We start from the raw sequence: 18,502 nt of genomic DNA, 5'->3' as shown, positions 1-18,502 counted from the left end.
TTTTGATATAGCATTTGAGGGGATTCAAGCTGTTTCATGTGCATTGTTTCTGTAATTTGTACAATCCTCCTTCAAGGCAGGCAAGATTTACCGTATTTTTTGCTCTATAAGACTCACTTTTTCCCTCCTAAAAAGTAAGGGGAAATTTGTGTGCGTCTTATGGAGCGAATGCAGGCTGTGCAGCTATCCCAGAAGCCAGAAAAGCAAGAGGGATTGCTGCTTTCAGTGTGCAGCGATTCCTCTTGCTGTTCTGGCTTCTGACATTCAGAATTTTTTTCTTGTTTTCCTCCTCCAAAAACTAGGTGCGTCTTGTGGTCTGGTGCGTCTTATAGAGCGAGAAATACGGTATGTGCTTATTGCAAAAAGGGGCATGGACTTTCTTGTAAGTTCATAGCTGGTTTGAGATTTGAACTAGTGGATAGAAGTTTTTCTTCTTCTCATAGAATTGTAGAGCTGGAAGGGATCCTGACGGTCATTTAGTCCAACTCCCCGCAATACAGGAATCTCAACACATGGTCCCCCATCCAATTTGAAGCCATACAAGACCCTGCTTAGCTTTGCAAATGTGCAGTAGATTCTGTGAAGTGGTAGAGTCCTGTTCAAGTCATAACAAGCTGAATCTGGGAAGACTTTGGAGAGATATAAAGAAGCACTTCACACAGCTCGTACCTAAAATATGAAATTCATTACCAAAATATGTAGTAATGACTATCAATATGGATGGCTTTAAAAGGGATCAGGTGAATTCATGGTGGATTAAGCTGTCAGTGGCTATTAACCATTATATGATGCCAATATATATGTGATATGCCCCTGGATATCCGTTGCTGGAAAGCCCAAGTGGAGAGGACGCTGTTGTGCTCCTCTTATTATTTTTTTATATATATAGTCGCTTTGCCATGGTGCCACACCAGTTCAAAAAACTAGTTTGAACTACCTTGCCCTGTTGGACATGCCCAATAAGATAGTCACGTCTCTTGTTCTGGGAAATGAAATCAGTGAGATACCTGTGTGATATTTGATGTCGTATGACTGATTTGCATGGTATTAATTTCTATTGCTGTACTTAGGATGAGGCAGTCATGTAACCTCTGCCCCCCATTATGTGTTGCTTCAGCAGATAGATCAGTAGTTTCGTTATGCCCAGCATTGTGTTGGATCAAGAATAATGCATGTCAAAATTGCAGGTAGAATCACAGTGCTATGAGGATTTTAAACTGTACATGCTCCTCTCAATGGCTCTTTTGGTAAGGGTCAAACAGAAATATTTAATTTGGCTGCTTCTGCTTTGGAGAAAAAAGTGTTAATGGACGAATTGTTAACCATAGTCAGTTGCCTGTTTCCTGCTAAAGACCACTCCCTCCTGGCTGTTTTTTACCCCTAAAAGCAGGCATAGGCAAACTCGGCACTCCAGGTGTTTTGGGACTACAATTCCCATCATCCCTGATCACTGGTCCTGTTAGCTAGGGATGATGGGTGTTATAATCCAAAAACATCTGGAGGTCTGAGTTTGCCTATGCCTGCCTAAAAGTGATGCTTACTATAATCAACATCTCTGCAGGCAAAGAACAGCCAGAATGGGAGGAGTGATTTTCAGCAGAAAGCTGGCATGGGCCCCGATCCAAATTTGGAACAAGTTCCAGATTGGAGCCTTGCAGCTGCAGTTTCACCATCAATGGCACAACACATGTGGCCTGACATGTTTCAAGCCCATATTGTAATATTGGTTTCACAATTTTAGACCTGGCATTATATCTCTAATCTTAATTGTGCTGTGCAACAAACACAATGTGGGAAAACCGTGAAGCCAACCAGTGCCTCTACATAAAGGTAAAGGTAAAGGTACCCCTGCCCGTATGGGCCAGTCTTGACAGACTCTGGGGTTGCGCGCCCATCTCACTTAAGAGGCCGGGGGCCAGCGCTGTCCGGAGACACTTCCGGGTCACGTGGCCAGCGTGACGAAGCTGCTCTGGTGAGCCTGCACCAGTGCAGCACACGGAAACGCCGTTTACCTTCCCGCTGTAAAGCGGACCCTATTTACCTACTTGCACTTAGGGGTGCTTTCGAACTGCTAGGTGGGCAGGAGCTGGGACCGAACGATGGGAGCTCACCCCGCCGCGGGGATTCGAACCGCCGACCATACGATCGGCAAGTCCTAGGCACTGAGGTTTTACCCACAGCGCCACCCGCGTCCCTGCCTCTACATAGCCCCACCCTTATTTCAGATATTGTGATATATCAGTATATTGAGATGTTGAAAACCAGGTATCCCCCAGCCCTGCCTGACATACACTTGACCTTTTTTTGGAGGGGCACAGAGCAAATCGGGGGCTCATTTGTGAGTTCGTTGTGATGAATGGATCATTCCCTGGTGGAGTTTAGGCTGGGTACTGCACCCTACTAGGGCTCCATCTATCTCAGAGCAGTCTGGATTATTGTGGGCTATATTATTGAGGATGTGGACAAGCTGCTTGAAGTGCTGCCAAGGGCTGATTATTGCTTCACTGGAGGAGGGAGAAGTTCTGGAGAAGGAAGCAGTGGCGTGCCCACTCCTTAAGAAGACCTCCCTGTGGCCCTATGGGGCAAGGTGCTTGAGAGAGTAGCAGGCTCCAGCTTCCAGCATTCTTGGAAGAAATTGATTACTTGGGTAACCAAGTACTTGGGTTCATGTTGCTCTGGCTTCAGGCCTAGCCATAATACTGATAAAGCCTTCTTTGCCCTAGTTGACGCCATCAGCTGGGAGAGATACGGTGGTAAGTGTGTCCCTGGTTGTTTTGCTTGAACTTTCAGCAGCTTTTGATACTGTTGACCACAGTATCCTTCTGGAGCATCTCAGGGGAGTGTTCCTATCTCCAGGACAGCTTCCAGAAAGTGATTATGAAAGGCCACTGTTCCGCACCATAGAAACTGTGGTGTGTTGTTTATCAGGGTGTTGTCATGTTCCCCATAATGGGTGCTGTCCTCAGGAGTTTTGGTATGATCGATATGTAGATGACACCCAGGTCTGTTTCTCTGTTCCATCTGAATCAGGATTTAGTATACTCTTGACAATAGGAAGCAAATGTAGATCATGGACTAGTATGAGGATTTGAGATATGAGACTGAACCGCTCATTAAAAGGAGGGCTGCAGATTCCACACAGTGCTATATAGCTTCAGTTGTAGCTTTCATCCCTCTGCAAGTAAAAATAATACCTTGGGCGTTTATTTTATTTTCTTGTTTGCCACTCTAGCAGCTTGGGGATCCAACGCAGGTGGGTCTGTGGCAGTTCATGTAAGCAGCATGAATGTACAAGTGCAGCTTGTTGGTCTCCTATCGTGCTTTTCAGAAGGCAGGCAGCTAGCCATTGGTTTGAACACAACCAAGACCTGAGACAGTAAGGAACTTGCATAAAATTGATGTCACATGGAAGGATCTTAGCTCAGTGGTATAGCAACTGCTTCACATACAGAAGGTTAGCCGTTGTTGCTGCTGCATCACACTGTTGACTCATGTTAAGCCTGTGGTCTACTAAGACCCCTAGATCCTTTTCACATGTACTACTGGCAAGACAGGTGTCCCCCCATTGTATATTTGTGCAGTTGGTTCTTCCTGCCTAAGTTGAAATTCATTTTGTTAGTTTTGGTGCAGCTTTCAAAACTGTTAAGGTCATCCTGAATCCCAATTCTGTCTTCTGTGGCATTAGCTACCTCTCCCAGTTTGGGGTCATATGCAAATTGGATGAGCATCCCCTCAGATCCTTCAGGCAGGTCATTTATAAAGACGTTGAACAGCAACAGAACCACTCAGACCAGAACTCTGCGGTACCCACTTGTCCTTTTTTCCAGGATGATGAGGAACCGTTTGTAAGCACTCTTTGAGTTCAGCCAGTCAACCAGCTACAAATCCGCCTAACAGTTAACCTCATCCAGCCCACATTTTGCCAGCTTTTCTGCAAACAGATCACAGAGGACTTTTGTCAGAAGCCTTACCAAAATCAAGATACACTACATCCGCAGCAGATTATTAGAATTGGTCCTAATATCATGGAGGCTGAGAAAACAAGAGAAACCCTCAAATGGCCTATTACAGTTTCATGTTGGTGTTTGGCAAGTCAAGGGCCAATGTAATTCTCCAGTTGTGTGCTTAGAAAACTCTGGGTGGACGAATTCTCTTCTATAATAATTTTTCCCCCTTTGATTGCTTGAGTGCCATCTTTTCTCAATACAAAGTTCAAGAGGCAATAATTATACAAGGAAAGAGCTGTTTTTACCTCTGACCTAATGTAGCAACGTTCTGCAATTATCTGCCAAGGGCTCTTGGAACAGCTGGCGTACAGAACACTTCCTAGAAATATTGTGCAGTAGCTCCCTCCCTTCTCCCTTGGTATTCCTCTCCAGGGTAGGAACTATAACCCACTACTTTGTTTTAAAGATAAGCTCGCAGAAGCGGATTAAATGTACCCACCGTGAGGAACGAAGCCCCATCTGAGATATCTTCGGAATGAACTACCTGTCAGGAGCAGCTCGATAAACAATGGTTGCGTCGAACATGGTGTTTTTAATCTGCAGCAGTATATGTCACTCTGATAGTTTAAGTGCTCATAGTGCAAGTGACTCAGATTATCCCATGTCACTTCAAAGTAATCTTAATCCAGCACCAGGAGCTGTCTCCACCCTCTGTACCATGGAACCATTTTCCTTTCTATGGACCTGTTGTTGCTGTTGGGTCTTGAGATCCATTTCCTCTTGCAAACTTTCCTGCTAGTGTGCAATGAGGGATTTAATTGGACGCCCACTCTTTGGCTGTGTTCCCCAGCCAAAGGAAAATGATGTATACTTATTAATGTGAATTAACTCGTGCCTCAGTAATATTTACCGTATTACATGGATTAATTGTGTTCCACCGTGTTCCATTTGGATCTTCTGAGCAGTTACTCAGATCTGATATAAAATTGGAGCTTCAAATCCTGTCTTCGCTTTTTGGTAGCTTCCTAAATAATTTTAGCAACTTTGCCCACTGACTCAGCTCTACACACACACACACACACACACACACTCTTAGTGTGTTCTACTGTTCTATTTATTTAGTTTTATTTTTAAATTGCATTCTTACACCTGACTCTACAATACGAGGGATGTGGTTTTGTGCTGACATTACTCGCAACCTGGCCCTTAAATTACTAGGTTATCCCTCAGGTTATTTTTTGCACAGTGTCATAGTGTGACGACATAAGGGTGCTATGTAGTGGTTACTGTTTTTCCTGGAGTATGCTCATATATACCATCACAAGATGTGGTAGTAGCATGATGCCAAATTTATTATCCCTCAGTGAAAAGTCTTATGAACTGGTTCATAACACTGAATGCCCAGGAGGCATTTGGCTATATCGCTGTGCTTTTTTAATTATGAAACCTGACTTTCCATATATTATGTCCCTTACTCCTCTCATGTCCTCATGGGCAGGAGATGACTTCTGTTCTCCCCCACCCCGCCTTTCTTCTTTATATAAGCCAGAAAGCAAACGGAATGGAAATGCTCTTTAAAATAATGCTGTGCTGTATTCAAAAGGTTTCGTGTTTATGTCAGTCAGCTGTAAAATTCTGTCATCGAAATAGAATTTGAAATGTGCTGCCTCCACAGTGCTGCATTTTATACCAGTGCCAGTTTCAACTTTGTTCCTGTGCAAACACTGCAGCCAGATCTTCAATTCACTGTCTCTCAAAATCGCTATCTCCATTCACAGTAATGCTTGGCTAGCAAAGCATGCTGGATTCTGTTACTTCCTTTCTGCGACAAGACAATCATTGAGCCCTGTGTGGAAATCTGAAATCTGGGAATAGGAGCGGTGGTTGTTTAAGGTTGCAAAATGAAGTGTTGTGGTTTAAACTGGATTAAGTTTGTAGAAAATGTTTTCCTCATGCAAATAAACCAGGCTTGTATGAAGGTCAGGATACTGGCATGGTTTCAATAATAGAACGTGCTGACATTCCTTAACTACTTTTATTTTTATTTTGTATTTCATTTCTCACATATGCTTGTAGTGTGCCACCCAGCAACTAAATTATTGAAGTGAAACAGCATTCAAGACATGGGCCTACTTAGCTTCATGCAGAGGGCATGATCTAGCCCAGCAAAATTTTTCCCTTCATTAACGGACCACTGTGCCATATTGGAAACTTCTATGAAGTGCCCTCATTTTAAAAGACAACTTACTATGCAGCACCAGATCTACAGGGGAAGAAGGAATCTGAAGGTCCCTTTGGCTCATGGAGCTAGTTTCACAGTTCTTTAGATCCTGTCTGTGATCTTCACCACTTTATCAATACATCTAATGTCCTTAAGCATCAAGTTGAAGAAGCCACAGTCAAGAAAGCTTGGGCTTGTATTTATTCAAAATAATATTTTTCTATCTGAATTTCCTCTTTCAGCCTATTGATTTGCTTCAGATTTGCGGACAGGTTTGTCCTTGGTCAGGGTATCTTGGCGAAGTGTCACGAGCTGCAGTGTCCCAGCTAATTTGCAAATTCAACCTCAGAAAAGCTCACACAAGAAACCGTTTTCCTCAAAGCAGTGGGCAAGCTGCTGTTTTGGAGGTGTAAATGCTGAATTTGCCAGCTTTGAGAATAGATGTGACACAGCCCTTAGATTTTGCAGATGATCATCTGTTGTGGTCTACTTCTACACTTGGGACAGAATTGTCTGTTCCCACATGAACTTGCCTGTAAGTTAAGATTTTCTCCATGTGCCCCTACCTTCAGAGGTTAAGTGGGTGCTGCTGGAGCAGAGGGCCTTTCTTGTGGTGGTCTGTATTGTGGGACTTAACTCTCTAGATGCGTTTGCCTGGTTTGCCTTCTTTTTTTATTTTTTCTGGTTGGAATAAATTTATTTCATCTGTCTGTAAACAAGGTGTTAAATAGTTATGGCATTTTTTGAAATGCATATTAAATCAGACGAGTTAGACTGTATCCCAGATGTAACAAAGTGCAGAGAAATAAATGGACAAATCAGCAACAAGAATTTGTTTTAAGTCTGTACATTATCCACAAAGGCAAATACTAGTGTCCCTAAAGTAGTGCCATTCAGAAGAAATATTTCTTGTCAGTTAAAATCCATCTCACAATCGCAACAGTTCATTTTTTAAAAACATTAGTATGGCACAGAATACATTAAAAATTCATCACAAGACAGCCAACTCAGTTATTCCAACCAAGACCATCTTCCATTTTCTCTTTTGTATACAGAGTTCTGCAGCTCTCTTTTAAATGGACATACAAGTTAGTAATGTGCTCAAACTGACAATTTGGTTACACGTTGTAATGGTTCTAGGGGGTTGCTCATGCGTAAGTTGCCGCCACTCTTGGCTTGGTTGCCTGGTTGAACCCTTTCTGTCTGGACAGCCCTTCACTGCGTGGCTGTCTCAGTCGCTGGCAGAATCCGTCAGTGGGCGTTTCTTAAACTTCTTCCAGCAAAAAAGTTCTTTGACGCCAAGTCTCCTCCTACTCTCCCTGCGCGGAAGTCTTCTGCGCAGGGAGGGTGTGGGCAGCGGAGCACCTGTGCTCTCCCCACTAGTCTCCGTTGAAGAGTCCTGGAGCCTTTTCTCTGATTCCCCCATCTGCCCCCCTTCTCTCCTGGTGTTACGTTGATTTCCTTCCCCAGCAGCTGGGCTGCCTCTCTCCCTGCTGGGACCCTCTCCGGCATCGCTCTGGAGCCTTCCCTCCACCTCTGTCTCTGATGGCAGCTCCCTGACACACGTGTTTCGGATGACTAGTGCACAAGGCAGTTCACAATTTCCGCAGCAAGGGCGTAACAGGCCAGATGAAGATTAGATTTGAAATGGTATCCGTTTTGACCCTTTTATCTTACAACTACCAACCTTCAAAACATACACTGATATCAGAGCAGCAAATCTTATTTCTCAGTTGATGATCTGACAGACTGATCTCAGACTAGGCTATAGGTGTATAGCTGGAGGTGGTAGTTTGTTGACAATGACAATGCAGTTTCATATAAAAACCCAGGCTGCAAATCAGATTGGTCCTATGAAAAAATGAAACCGGACACACTCCAGATGGTTACACTGGGATATCTAAAGTCCATGATGGCAGCCTTTTTACATTTCAGCTACAGAACAGGAGCTGGCAAAAACAAAATTAAGTGCCTGAGCTATTGCAGTGATGGAATGTCCCTGGAGATTTGTTCAAGGCGGTGAAGGGGAGGGGAGGGGAGAAGACCATCGGCACCTTTTCATAGTTTTGCAGTTACCCTTTTAAAAGCAGGATGCGCTTCAGACACCATGAAGAGCTTTGCAAGTCTACACAGAAGAGCAACAACAAAACTAAAGCAACACTTGTGGTAGCTTTCAATCAGCAAATTGGTTAAACAAACCAGGCACTGTATTTAAAAATGTATGTATATATAGATAGATAGAGATGGAAGCAAACAAAAAAGAAGAGTGGATTAAAGGTAAGGACAAGGGGGAGGAAAGAAGGGATATGCATGCACTTTCCCCCTCCCAACCATGCTCTACAAAAGGAAGACTAATGAGCTGTGTAATGAGGAGGCATTGATCAATCTGGATTGTACAATTGGCACCTAATCTAGTTTATTTTAAATTGGTTTAGTTCTCAATGTCACACCAATTGCTAAGACAGGTAACTCCTGGACTTGGCATGATTGCCTCCCAAGGCTTCAAAATATCGTGCATATCATCTTTTGTGTTGCAAAAGATGGTGCCAGATATAGAACATAGGTGCAACAGTGGTTAACGTACAAACCAAAAGGGTAACTGGAGCCATGACAATAGGGAAATGTGTAAATAAAACCGCCATCTGTAGGCTGGTAGTACTTTTAACACAAGTGGTGGTGATGAAAACAGTTGCTATGTGGATGGGGAGAGGCTGCTTAGATGTCAGCTATAAAGCCAGTTCATAAGCTTTCTTGTTGAGTGTCCCTCCATGGACACCTTCCCTTTCCCATGGCCATAACCAATGCTGGGGTACACAAGGAAACAAGGATGAACAGAATTAAAGAAAGAATAACACCTTTCCCCACCAATAGAGGGATACAAAGGAGACACAGGTTCATACCCCATCACCCTACATTGCTAATAAAGTTTCCACAATGTAGCTTGAGGCCAGGAAAGTTTAATAGCAATTTCCCCTGATACTTAACAGTCTGCCTAGCAACTAGAACCCAGAGTCTCTCAAGTATTTTGACACTGAGTATGCCTTCTTATTCAATCCGCCTCCATGGACCCCTTCTTTGCCCATTACAAAGACCAAGACTCGACCAGCTCTACCTACAGCAACATTATATGTTGGCTCGCCACCTTGGCTCTTTGTCCTGATGTCCATTGTACAGTCACCATCCACATAGAGGCTATCTCTGAGCACAGAGCACTTCTTTGCACCCAGAGTTAGACCACTGGTGAAGAAACCCTCACGGTCTTTTCCTACAATCATATCTATTTCTACAGGGACAATGGCGGCCTCCTGGCAGCAGCCATTGCACATCAGGTTATCCATGTAGCTCTGCCAGCCTGCCATCTTTGGCTCGCGCCTGGCGGATGGGTTGGGGAAGGAGGAAGAAGGAAGGAAAGGAAAGGGAGGAGGGAAGAGAGAGGAAGCCGGGACTCGAGGCGGGCGGGAGGGAAAGAAGGCGAGGATGAGAGGAAGTGGGGGAAAGACACACACAGAGAGAGAGAGAGAGAGAGAGAGAGAGAGAGAGAGAGAAGGCAGAGGGAGAGCAGCCCCCGCAGCAGACGAGACTCTGGTTTGCTGCCTTTATCACCTTTTAGGCAGTATCTGGAAGGAGGATGCTGCAGGGTCTTCTCGCTATAGGAAAACAGGTTTGTTAATTGAAGTTGCAGTGGGGGTTTACTATCCTCAAGAAGACAAAAAAGAAATAATTCCTTAGTAAGTATTTGACACTTGGACTACTTCAATGCGCTCTACGTGGGGCTACCTTTGAAGGTGACCCGGAAACTGCAATTAATCCAGAACGCGGCAGCTAGACTGGTGACTGGGAACGGCCGCCGGGACCACATAACACTGGTCCTGAGAGATCTGCATTGGCTCCCAGTACGTTTCCGAACACAATTCAAAGTGTTGGTGCTGACCTTTAAAGCCCTAAACGGCCTCGGTCCTGTATACCTGAAGGAGCGTCTCCACCCCCCCATCGTTCACTGAGATCCAGCGCCAAGGGCCTTCTGGCGGTTCCCTCATTGCGAGGTTACAGGGAACCAGACAGAGGGCCTTCTCAGTAGTGGCGCCTGCCCTGTGGAACACCCTCCCTTCAGATGTGAAGGAAATAAGTAGCTATCTTATCTTTAAAAGACATCTGAAGGCAGCCCTGTTTAGGGAAGTTTTTAATACTTGATGCTGTATTGTTTTTAACACTCGATTGGAAGCCGCCCAGAGTGGCTGGGGAAACTCAGCCAGATGGGCGGGGTATAAATAATAAATTATTATTATTATTATTATTATTATTATTATTACTTCCTTCTCTGTAATAAAGAACATCTTTCTTAAAAATATGAATGTACTTTCTCCAGATGGGTTGCATAAAGCTCCGTACTCTGCTCATTTTCAGGAGAGAATTGTTCTTATTAATGGGAGGAGTGAGAAGTCTGCATCTGCTTGCTGAATCCCAGGCATACTGTGCTAATTGTAGGGCTGATGAATCTGTAGGGTAGGTTGTTGGAGGATCCTAATTTAGGGCGGGGAGGATTAAAAAAGGATTAGTGAAATTTATGGAGGATGAAGTGGCAGTGGCTACTGGTCATGATGGCAATATTTCTTCCATTGTTGGCAGCAGAGTGCTTCTGAATAGCAGCTTCTGGGGATCTTGAGTGGGAGGGCTACAACACAGTGTTCGAAAATAGCCAGGCGCATTAAGAAATCAATTTAGACAGGCGCATGAACTATATCTAAAGTTCAAGTGCAGCTACCTCCAAGGTTTGTTCCTGTACTTTTAAAAAACCTGGATGCTTTTTAAAAACTATATTTTAGTTTACTTTTTAAAATCATATTCTATTTTAGATACGTAGCCCTACTTCAAAACAAAGTAGCTCAAGGCAAAACAATATTAATAAAGACTTGGGTTTAGAACGTCACGCATAGTACTCTGTGCATGCACAGAGCAGTTTTCAGTTCTCTTCTCTGGAAACAGCCCCTGCATCCCCCAGAATCCTCTCCTGAAGGTCTGGGAACTCTTCAGAGTCACAGCCCATGAAACATAAGGGGCTGCCTGCAGATCTGGAAAATTATCAAGTGTTTCGCCTACACATCTAGACCTCCTGGTTTCCAGCCGTCCTCTGTTGTAGATACGCTACAATATGACATCATGAGTAGTCTGTGAAATAATTTGTAGTACTAAAATTGTGACCGCATTGGCATTTTGATGATGGTTGAAGGGCTAACTGATACTATGCACAGGAAAAGGGTGGTTTGTAACATCCAGGTACAAAAAAGAATTGAGTGACTTGCATGTACATTTTGAGGGCAGGAAGTACGCATTTATGACTGTGAGCAATGGACTTTGATTTCTCTGTTCCAGCACAGTTGATTCATTGTACCACCTCTACTCAGGCAATATCTGCAAAGTTTATGTGTCACTTGCCTATATTACAGACAATCTTAAGGGTGTTAGTACAGATGTTTACAAATGTGTGATTATAGGTTTGAGGGTTTGCTGTTGACATGTTTAATAGAACATGTGGTCACTCGCTTAATTTTAATTTAAATATATATATACCCTGCTAGATCAGATCACCATCTAGGTAAGTATCCCTGTAGCTGTCAGCAACCAAGAGTTGCTGCGAAACCCCCAAGCCAATGTATGAAGGCAGTGATCCTTATCCTTTGCCCTCAGCAACCAGTATTCAGTGATGTGCTGGCTCTGAACCCAGACGTTGCATTGAGCTGCTATGACTAATAGTATACCCATCTCCTCCATGAATTTGTCTTAATCCCCTTTAAACTCCATCACCAGTAGCAGTCTGGTGACATCTTGCCCCACGACTTCTAATGACCATCCCCGATGGCTTCCTATAGATCAAGAGTTTCCTAAACTCCAGCTCTTTTTGGACTACGATCCCCATCACCCCTGAAGACTGGTCCAGGTAGCTAGGGGTGGTGGGAGTTGTAGTCCCAAAACATCAGGAGTCCCAAGTTTGGGAAACCCTGATAGAGATATTGGTGGCAGGATAGTGCCCTACAGCACACCAAAAGTGCCCCCTTTTCCGGCCACTTCTGGTTCACTGCGGTGCACACATGCACAGTCATGCATCAATCGGATGCACGTCAATTGGGCGTTGCCTGTACTTTAAAATTGCAAACCACCTTGGGTACCTTGGCACAGAAAGGCAGTCAATGCAATACATTAATAACGCAGGTGTTTGCAATCTCTTTGTGGATTTCAGGCCTGGGGAAAAATGGTCTGATGCTTCCACGCATGCAAGATATTCTGAAATGTATGTTTGTACATCTTTAAAAAATTAGATCTTAAAATTTTAGAGACTTGGCTATTTTGCTGTTCCGGTAACATACAACTTACACGCATTTAACTTGTGTGCATTCTGTTTTACATGCTTGGCAAAAACAAACAAAAACCTTTTTTTAAGAGGGCAGGAGTCTGGGGGGAAAGAATTTGGCAGTCCTGCCCACCATTGAACCCAGTGTGTTTTTACTAGATGTGGTTTTGGCTGTACGCGCTTATCCCTGGAACGTAAACCCCGTGTAAGTTTAAAGGTAGGTCCATTAGGTCCAGACGTGACCGACTCTGGGGTTGTGGCGCTCATCTCGCTTTATTGGCCGAGGGAGCCGGTGTACAGCTTCCGGGTCATGTGGCCAGCATGACTAAGCTGCTTCTGGCGAACCAGAGCAGTGCACGGAAACGCCGTTTACCTTCCCGCCAAAGTGGTACCTATTTATCTACTTGCACTTTGATGTGCTTTCGAACTGCTAGGTTGGCAGGAGCAGGGACCGAGCAACAGGAGCTCACCCCGTCGTGGGGATTCGAACTGCCGACCTTCTGATCGGCAAGTCCTAGGCTTTGTGGTTTAACCCACAGCGCCACCCACGTTCCACCATGTAAGTTTAGAATTGCCTATACTCCATTTCAGATACGCTTTAAGGAACAAACACACACAAAAAATGGCCGGATTCCAGGTGACTGTATGTGGTGCTCTTTGCACAAACTTGAGCTTTTCTGACCCCTTTCCTGCTGCACCCATGTCCCTGAAAAAAACAACCCCAAACCAACCCAGTCCCCTTCGGGCAAGGTGTGATGCAGCCAGTGGGCAAGGGGGATTGACGATGTACATTATTGGTGCATGTGGCTTTCCATAGATACATACTGCTTTTTCGAATTCTAGCCTTCGTTACCTAGAATGAACCTTTGTCAAACTTACTTCCCTTTGCGTGCGCACGTTTAAATGAAGGCAGCGGGAGGAAGGATTGAGAAATAAGTTGTTTGTGTAAAAGTTGCATTGAGGTCAAGGCCTTTGGTGGCAGAAGGGGTTTTTGTTTTGTTTTTTCAAAGGTCCCAGAGCACGGTCTGAAGGTATGCGATAGATAACAGCAGGCTCGCTGCTGTTAAGTGGGTCTGATTTTGGTCAGTGCTTGCCTGGACATGAAACTCCCTGGCCAGTCTGCGTACCCTGCCTTGAGTCTCGTGACGAGAGGGAGGCTAGATATAAATGTAAAAATTATCGTAATTTATGTTATGCGTGGTGGTTTTTTAAAAAATAAAAAAGTGTATGCATGTATGCATAAGTATGGCTACAATAGGTGCACTTAACAAGCATATTGTATAAAATTTGGTGTGTGGTGTGTGTATAGGTACACACACACACATAGCTGGTCAGTTGCATAACTAATGGCTATGGACTTTCCTCGGACGTGACCTGTTTTATATCCTGTGCCATAAAACTTTTGTGTAAGGTCATGATTCAAGCTAATAATGCGCGCACACAAATAAATGAAACAAAGTGTTTCTTCCTACCCTGTGCTATAATTAACTACCAGGACGGCAGTTGTTTTCCTGCTTTCCTCCACTGACCTGACCACTCCTTTTCATGCCCTTACTCCTAACCACCATCCCACAGCAGACCTGTTTTACCCCAGATGTAGGCACCATGCAAGAGGTGCTTTTTGGATTCCCCTGAAGAGGCTAAATTTAATTATCACTGATTTGTGAGGTACCAGATGTTATTAAATGTTGTGATCTGCGGTCCTTGAGGTTTGTGCGACTAGAACTGGCTTTGACTGCCACTGGCTTTAGACGGCAAGGTGTATAAGCAGTGTTCAAAATTAGCGAGGCACATTCCTGTAGAATTTGATCAGTTATATTTTATCTGCATAATCAGAATGAATTCAAGGAAACAAAATGCTTCTTATGCGCAACCTGAGCAGGAGCGGTGGACGTTATAGCTAATTGTTGTAGCTTTTCTTTACCTACCCCACCCCACTGCCCTGCTCACAGTTGTTCTTCTGTTTTGAATAGTAAGAATAGGCCAATATATGGGGGGGGGGCTGTCCCTGGATCAAGTGACTTTTCTTCTTTAAGTTCTCGAAGTTCTTAACCTAGCTGAATGTTGTCAACTGAACTAGCCAGATGTTTAACTTAGCATCAATCACAGTCAGTCCATCATTTGAAAAATAAGACTTTAGGGCTGTCTTGCCCCAAAATGGCAACTAGACATCCTGTTTTGGCGACTGTAATCTTGGCTTAAGGAGCCATTTGGCACCTAGCTTACATATCTGAGTTTCTAACACTGTGTGTAAGATATTTTAGGTATTGCTGAGTGTATTGGTGATGGCCACCAAATGCAAGTCCAAATGAGTTTCCAATTCTCTCCTTCAGTGATTAGTCAAGAACTCTTAATCCCTTGCACACAGCCTACTTACAGTTAGTAGCATATAAGTGTTTAATACAGTTGTTTCACTCTCATTACTTTAGGTCAGGATGGCTGTCCAGTTGGCTGCCTGCTTGGTGTCCTACATCACTGGTACATCTTAAGGATGCTGAAGAGAAAATATTGAAATGTAAGCACTTTGTGGTAAGAAACCTCAGGAATTACCGTACTACCCGTGAGCACCGTGGAAAGAATGTGGGGTTTTCATCAGGCCTTGTTCAAAGCACAGTTGTCGATAATCTTCTGCTAGGGATTGAGGGTTTTGTGAAATTTTCATTAGGCTGATTTCCCCCCCCCCCCCTGTAAAAGAAGAATGAGTGGGACCAAAGTTATGCTAGTTACACATCCAGACAGGCAGTTCTTGTGAGATCTGCTCCAGATAAATGCCATCAGTGAATAAATTTTTGAGGATGTAGGGTGGACTACAGTATGAGTCCCGCCTTTGAACTTTTTTTCCTTTTTTTTCCTTCTGGTGTGATTGGTCCTGAGATACTGTTGCACTTTTTGACCATTGCCCTACCTTCTTTTTTCTTTAGCTTTTCCTAAAATTAATTCATTTGTGCAATCTCTTATTTGAACACAAGAAAAGACTTACAAAAGATAAGGAAGTAAAAGGTAAAGGTAAAGGACCATTAGGTCCAGTCATGACCGACTCTGGGGTTGCAGCACTCATCTCGCTTTATTGGCCGAGGGAGCCGGCGTACAGCTTCCAGGTCATGTGACCAGCATGACTAAGCCACTTCTGACGAACCAGAGCAGCGCACGGAAACGCCGTTTACCTTCCCGCCGGAGCGGTACCTATTTATCTACTTGCACTTTGACATGCTTTCGAACTGCTAGGTTGGCAGGAGCAGGGACCGAGCAACGGGAGCTCACCCCGCCGTGGGGATTCAAACCGCTGACCTTCTGATCAGCAAGCCCTAGGCTTTGTGGTTTAAACCACAGCGCCACCCGCGTCCCTATAAGCAAGTACAGTACTATACAAATCCAATATAATATTATTATTATTTGTTGAATTTATATACCACCCTATACCTGGGGGTATCAGGGCTGTTCACAGAATAAAAACAAGATATAAAATCACTAAATACATAATAAAAATAAAAACAGCAACCCAAAAGCCCCCACCCCCCAAAAAACACGTTTTAGAAGGGTATAGGATATCAATCCGATCAACCAAAGGCCTGGTTATAAAGGAACGTTTTTGCCTGGTGCCTAAAGGTGTATAATGAAGGTGCCAGGCGAACTTCCTGGGGAGAGCATTCCACAAATGGGGAGCCACCGCAGAGAAGGCCTGTTCTTGTGTTGCAACCCTCTAGACCTCTCGAGGAGGAGGCACATGAAGAAGGGCCTCAGAAGATGATCTTAGGGTTCAGGTAGGTTCATATGGAATGAGGAGGCTCTTGAAGTATCATACCTTTGTTTATCAGCAATTTTAAAAAAATGACTCTGTAACCCTGATATCCTTCCAGATCTATCTGTGTTTAGCTCTTTAGCATTTGAGAATGTAGAGCATAAGGGATGGATGTTTGGCTTATACAGATTATTGCCTTTATGAGGTCTTGTAAGTTGTGCAAAGGCTACACAGTCCTCAAAAGGGGGAGAAATGTGAGCCTCATAACGTAACTCTGCCACCTTTATGGCAGGCGCTAATCCCTGCCATTTTGATTTTGTTATAAATGCTGTGATGGAAGTGGGAGTATCTGCCTGTGGACATGCTGTAATAAACGCCCTTATTTTTATAGGGCTGTTTAGGTATCATTGTTTAATAAGATTTGCACTTCTCTTTCTTCAGGTATCACAAGTACATACAGTAAACAGTATGTCTTCATATCCAATGGAAACAAAATATGGACGCTAACGTTCTCCCACAGCCTCTCTCAGAAAACTCCCCTTGTCCTCCTCCATGGGTTCGGAGGAGGTGTTGGACTTTGGGCACTGAACTTTGAAGACCTTTGTGAAAACAGGACTGTGTATGCATTTGATCTCTTGGGATTTGGACGCAGCAGTAGACCGCAGTTTGACACAGACGCAGAAGTAGCAGAAAACCAGTTTGTAGAATCTATTGAAGAATGGAGGCGGAAAATGGGATTGGACAGAATGATTTTACTGGGGCACAACCTGGGAGGATTCCTAGCAGCTGCTTACTCACTGAAGTACCCATCAAGGTATCTGAAAATAATAGACGAGCGGAAGTTCTTCCGGCATTTCATTTGAAATTCAGTTATAGGTTTGACAGCATAACATTGTCAAACCTGTATGAGGCAGTCTGGTTAGAAAACATTCCCTAATGAGGTTGAGAATAGAGCATTGTTGAAAAACTAGTTTCATAACTTTAAACTTAAAATGCAAATTGTATTTAACTTGCATCATATGTTTTCCTCTGATTGCACTTGCATGCAATGTAGGGTGTTTTCTACTCTCAAATTTCTCAGCGTACCTTCGATTTTGTGTCCAGGGTGTAGCCGCAGAGTACTTGTACGTTGTGGTGTAGCCAGACTACCCACTGTTTTTACACAGCCTCATGTCACATTACCAGCATGCAGTAATGCCAGGATTTTTTTTAAAAAATGCTTTTAGGAGAAAGCATGTTTTAGTTACATAGCAGAATAACAAGTGCAGGACAACAGTAACTATAGCATACTCATTTCTGTGTTAGCTACTTGGATTATGAGCTGGGCTTGAGCACAACTACAGAACAGAACCTAAAGGAGGGTTTTGGGTTTGGTTTGGTGTTTTGTGTTCTCATTTTGTGTTTTTATGTTGCAAACCACCCTGTGATCGTCAGACGAAGGGTGGTATCCAGATAATAATAATAATAATAATAGCAGCAGGGCTGGCTGGTAGTCCTTCAGATGTAGTTGGACTTGAGCTCCCATCAGCCCCATCATGACCAGTGGTCAGGGGTGATGGGAATCAAGAGTCCAACAGCCTCTGGATGGCCACAGGTTAGCACTAAAGGAACTGGGGGGTGAAGTGGGGAGATGGGTTTGTGATAACAAAGGCAAGAAGCTATGGGCTAACCTAAAGCTGCAGTGTCTGAACAGAACTGAAACCCTGTCCAAGGCTGCCAGGTACCTATAACTGGTCACATGCAAGTTAGCAAAACAATTCCATCTTTCTTTGTAAATGCCTACTCTTCAATGACTTTCATAGTATTGTTGCTTATTTACTTGCATGTGTTTCCTAGCAGGATGGTCTCAGTCATAGGAGCCAATTCCGAGGGGCTCAAGTCCCTTTAGCCCCCCAAATAAAATATTTGAGGGGGCCAGCCCCCCCCAAAAGTTGATGGGCATTGCCATTCAGATGGTGTGCATGTTCCGTGTTTTGTGGTCAGTTATGCAGGGTGGGGCTTACCTGGGCCTCCCTCCATTATTTTATTCAAGTTGACACCCCTGGGAGACTCAGTAGAAAATTTTGGGGTGCTGTAAAATCCACATAACCGTATCTGGTGGTAACATGAATGTCTGCTCATGCTTTTACGTAGATCATACCTCGTTTTCCTTGGAGGCATCTGCTTTCATTTCTAGCCAGTGGCTGTGGCAAATGGTCAATTGGTTCTCGTCATAGGCACTTAGAAGCTGCCGTGTCCTGAATGAGATA

At 44.0% G+C, this 18,502-nt stretch overlaps 1 protein-coding gene, 1 long non-coding RNA gene and 1 pseudogene across 3 annotated transcripts in view; 2 read left to right on the top strand and 1 right to left on the bottom strand.

The window, feature by feature from the left end:
- ABHD5 (abhydrolase domain containing 5, lysophosphatidic acid acyltransferase) overlaps window positions 1-18,502 on the top strand; it is a 28,585-nt gene that overhangs the window by 2,222 nt on the left and 7,861 nt on the right. The window contains exons 2-3 of the mRNA XM_079947401.1: window positions 14,944-15,029; window positions 16,695-17,067. Coding sequence (XP_079803527.1) covers window positions 14,944-15,029; window positions 16,695-17,067 — 459 coding nt within the window. The remainder of the gene's footprint in view (window positions 1-14,943; window positions 15,030-16,694; window positions 17,068-18,502) is intronic.
- On the top strand, window positions 2,202-4,850 carry LOC307199575. The gene is made up of 2 exons (XR_013832075.1): window positions 2,202-3,002; window positions 4,414-4,850. It is a non-coding gene; the product is annotated as an uncharacterized lncRNA (long non-coding RNA).
- On the bottom strand, window positions 9,106-9,721 carry LOC307199530 (profilin-2 pseudogene; annotated as a pseudogene). The gene has a single exon. The product of its transcript is annotated as a profilin-2 pseudogene (transcript).

The sequence above is a fragment of the Podarcis cretensis genome, assembly GCF_951804945.1.
Source record: "Podarcis cretensis genome assembly, chromosome: 12".
NCBI lineage: Eukaryota > Metazoa > Chordata > Lepidosauria > Squamata > Lacertidae > Podarcis > Podarcis cretensis.
Note: the sequence above shows the minus strand (reverse complement) of the source record. Positions and strands in the feature narration are given on the sequence as shown.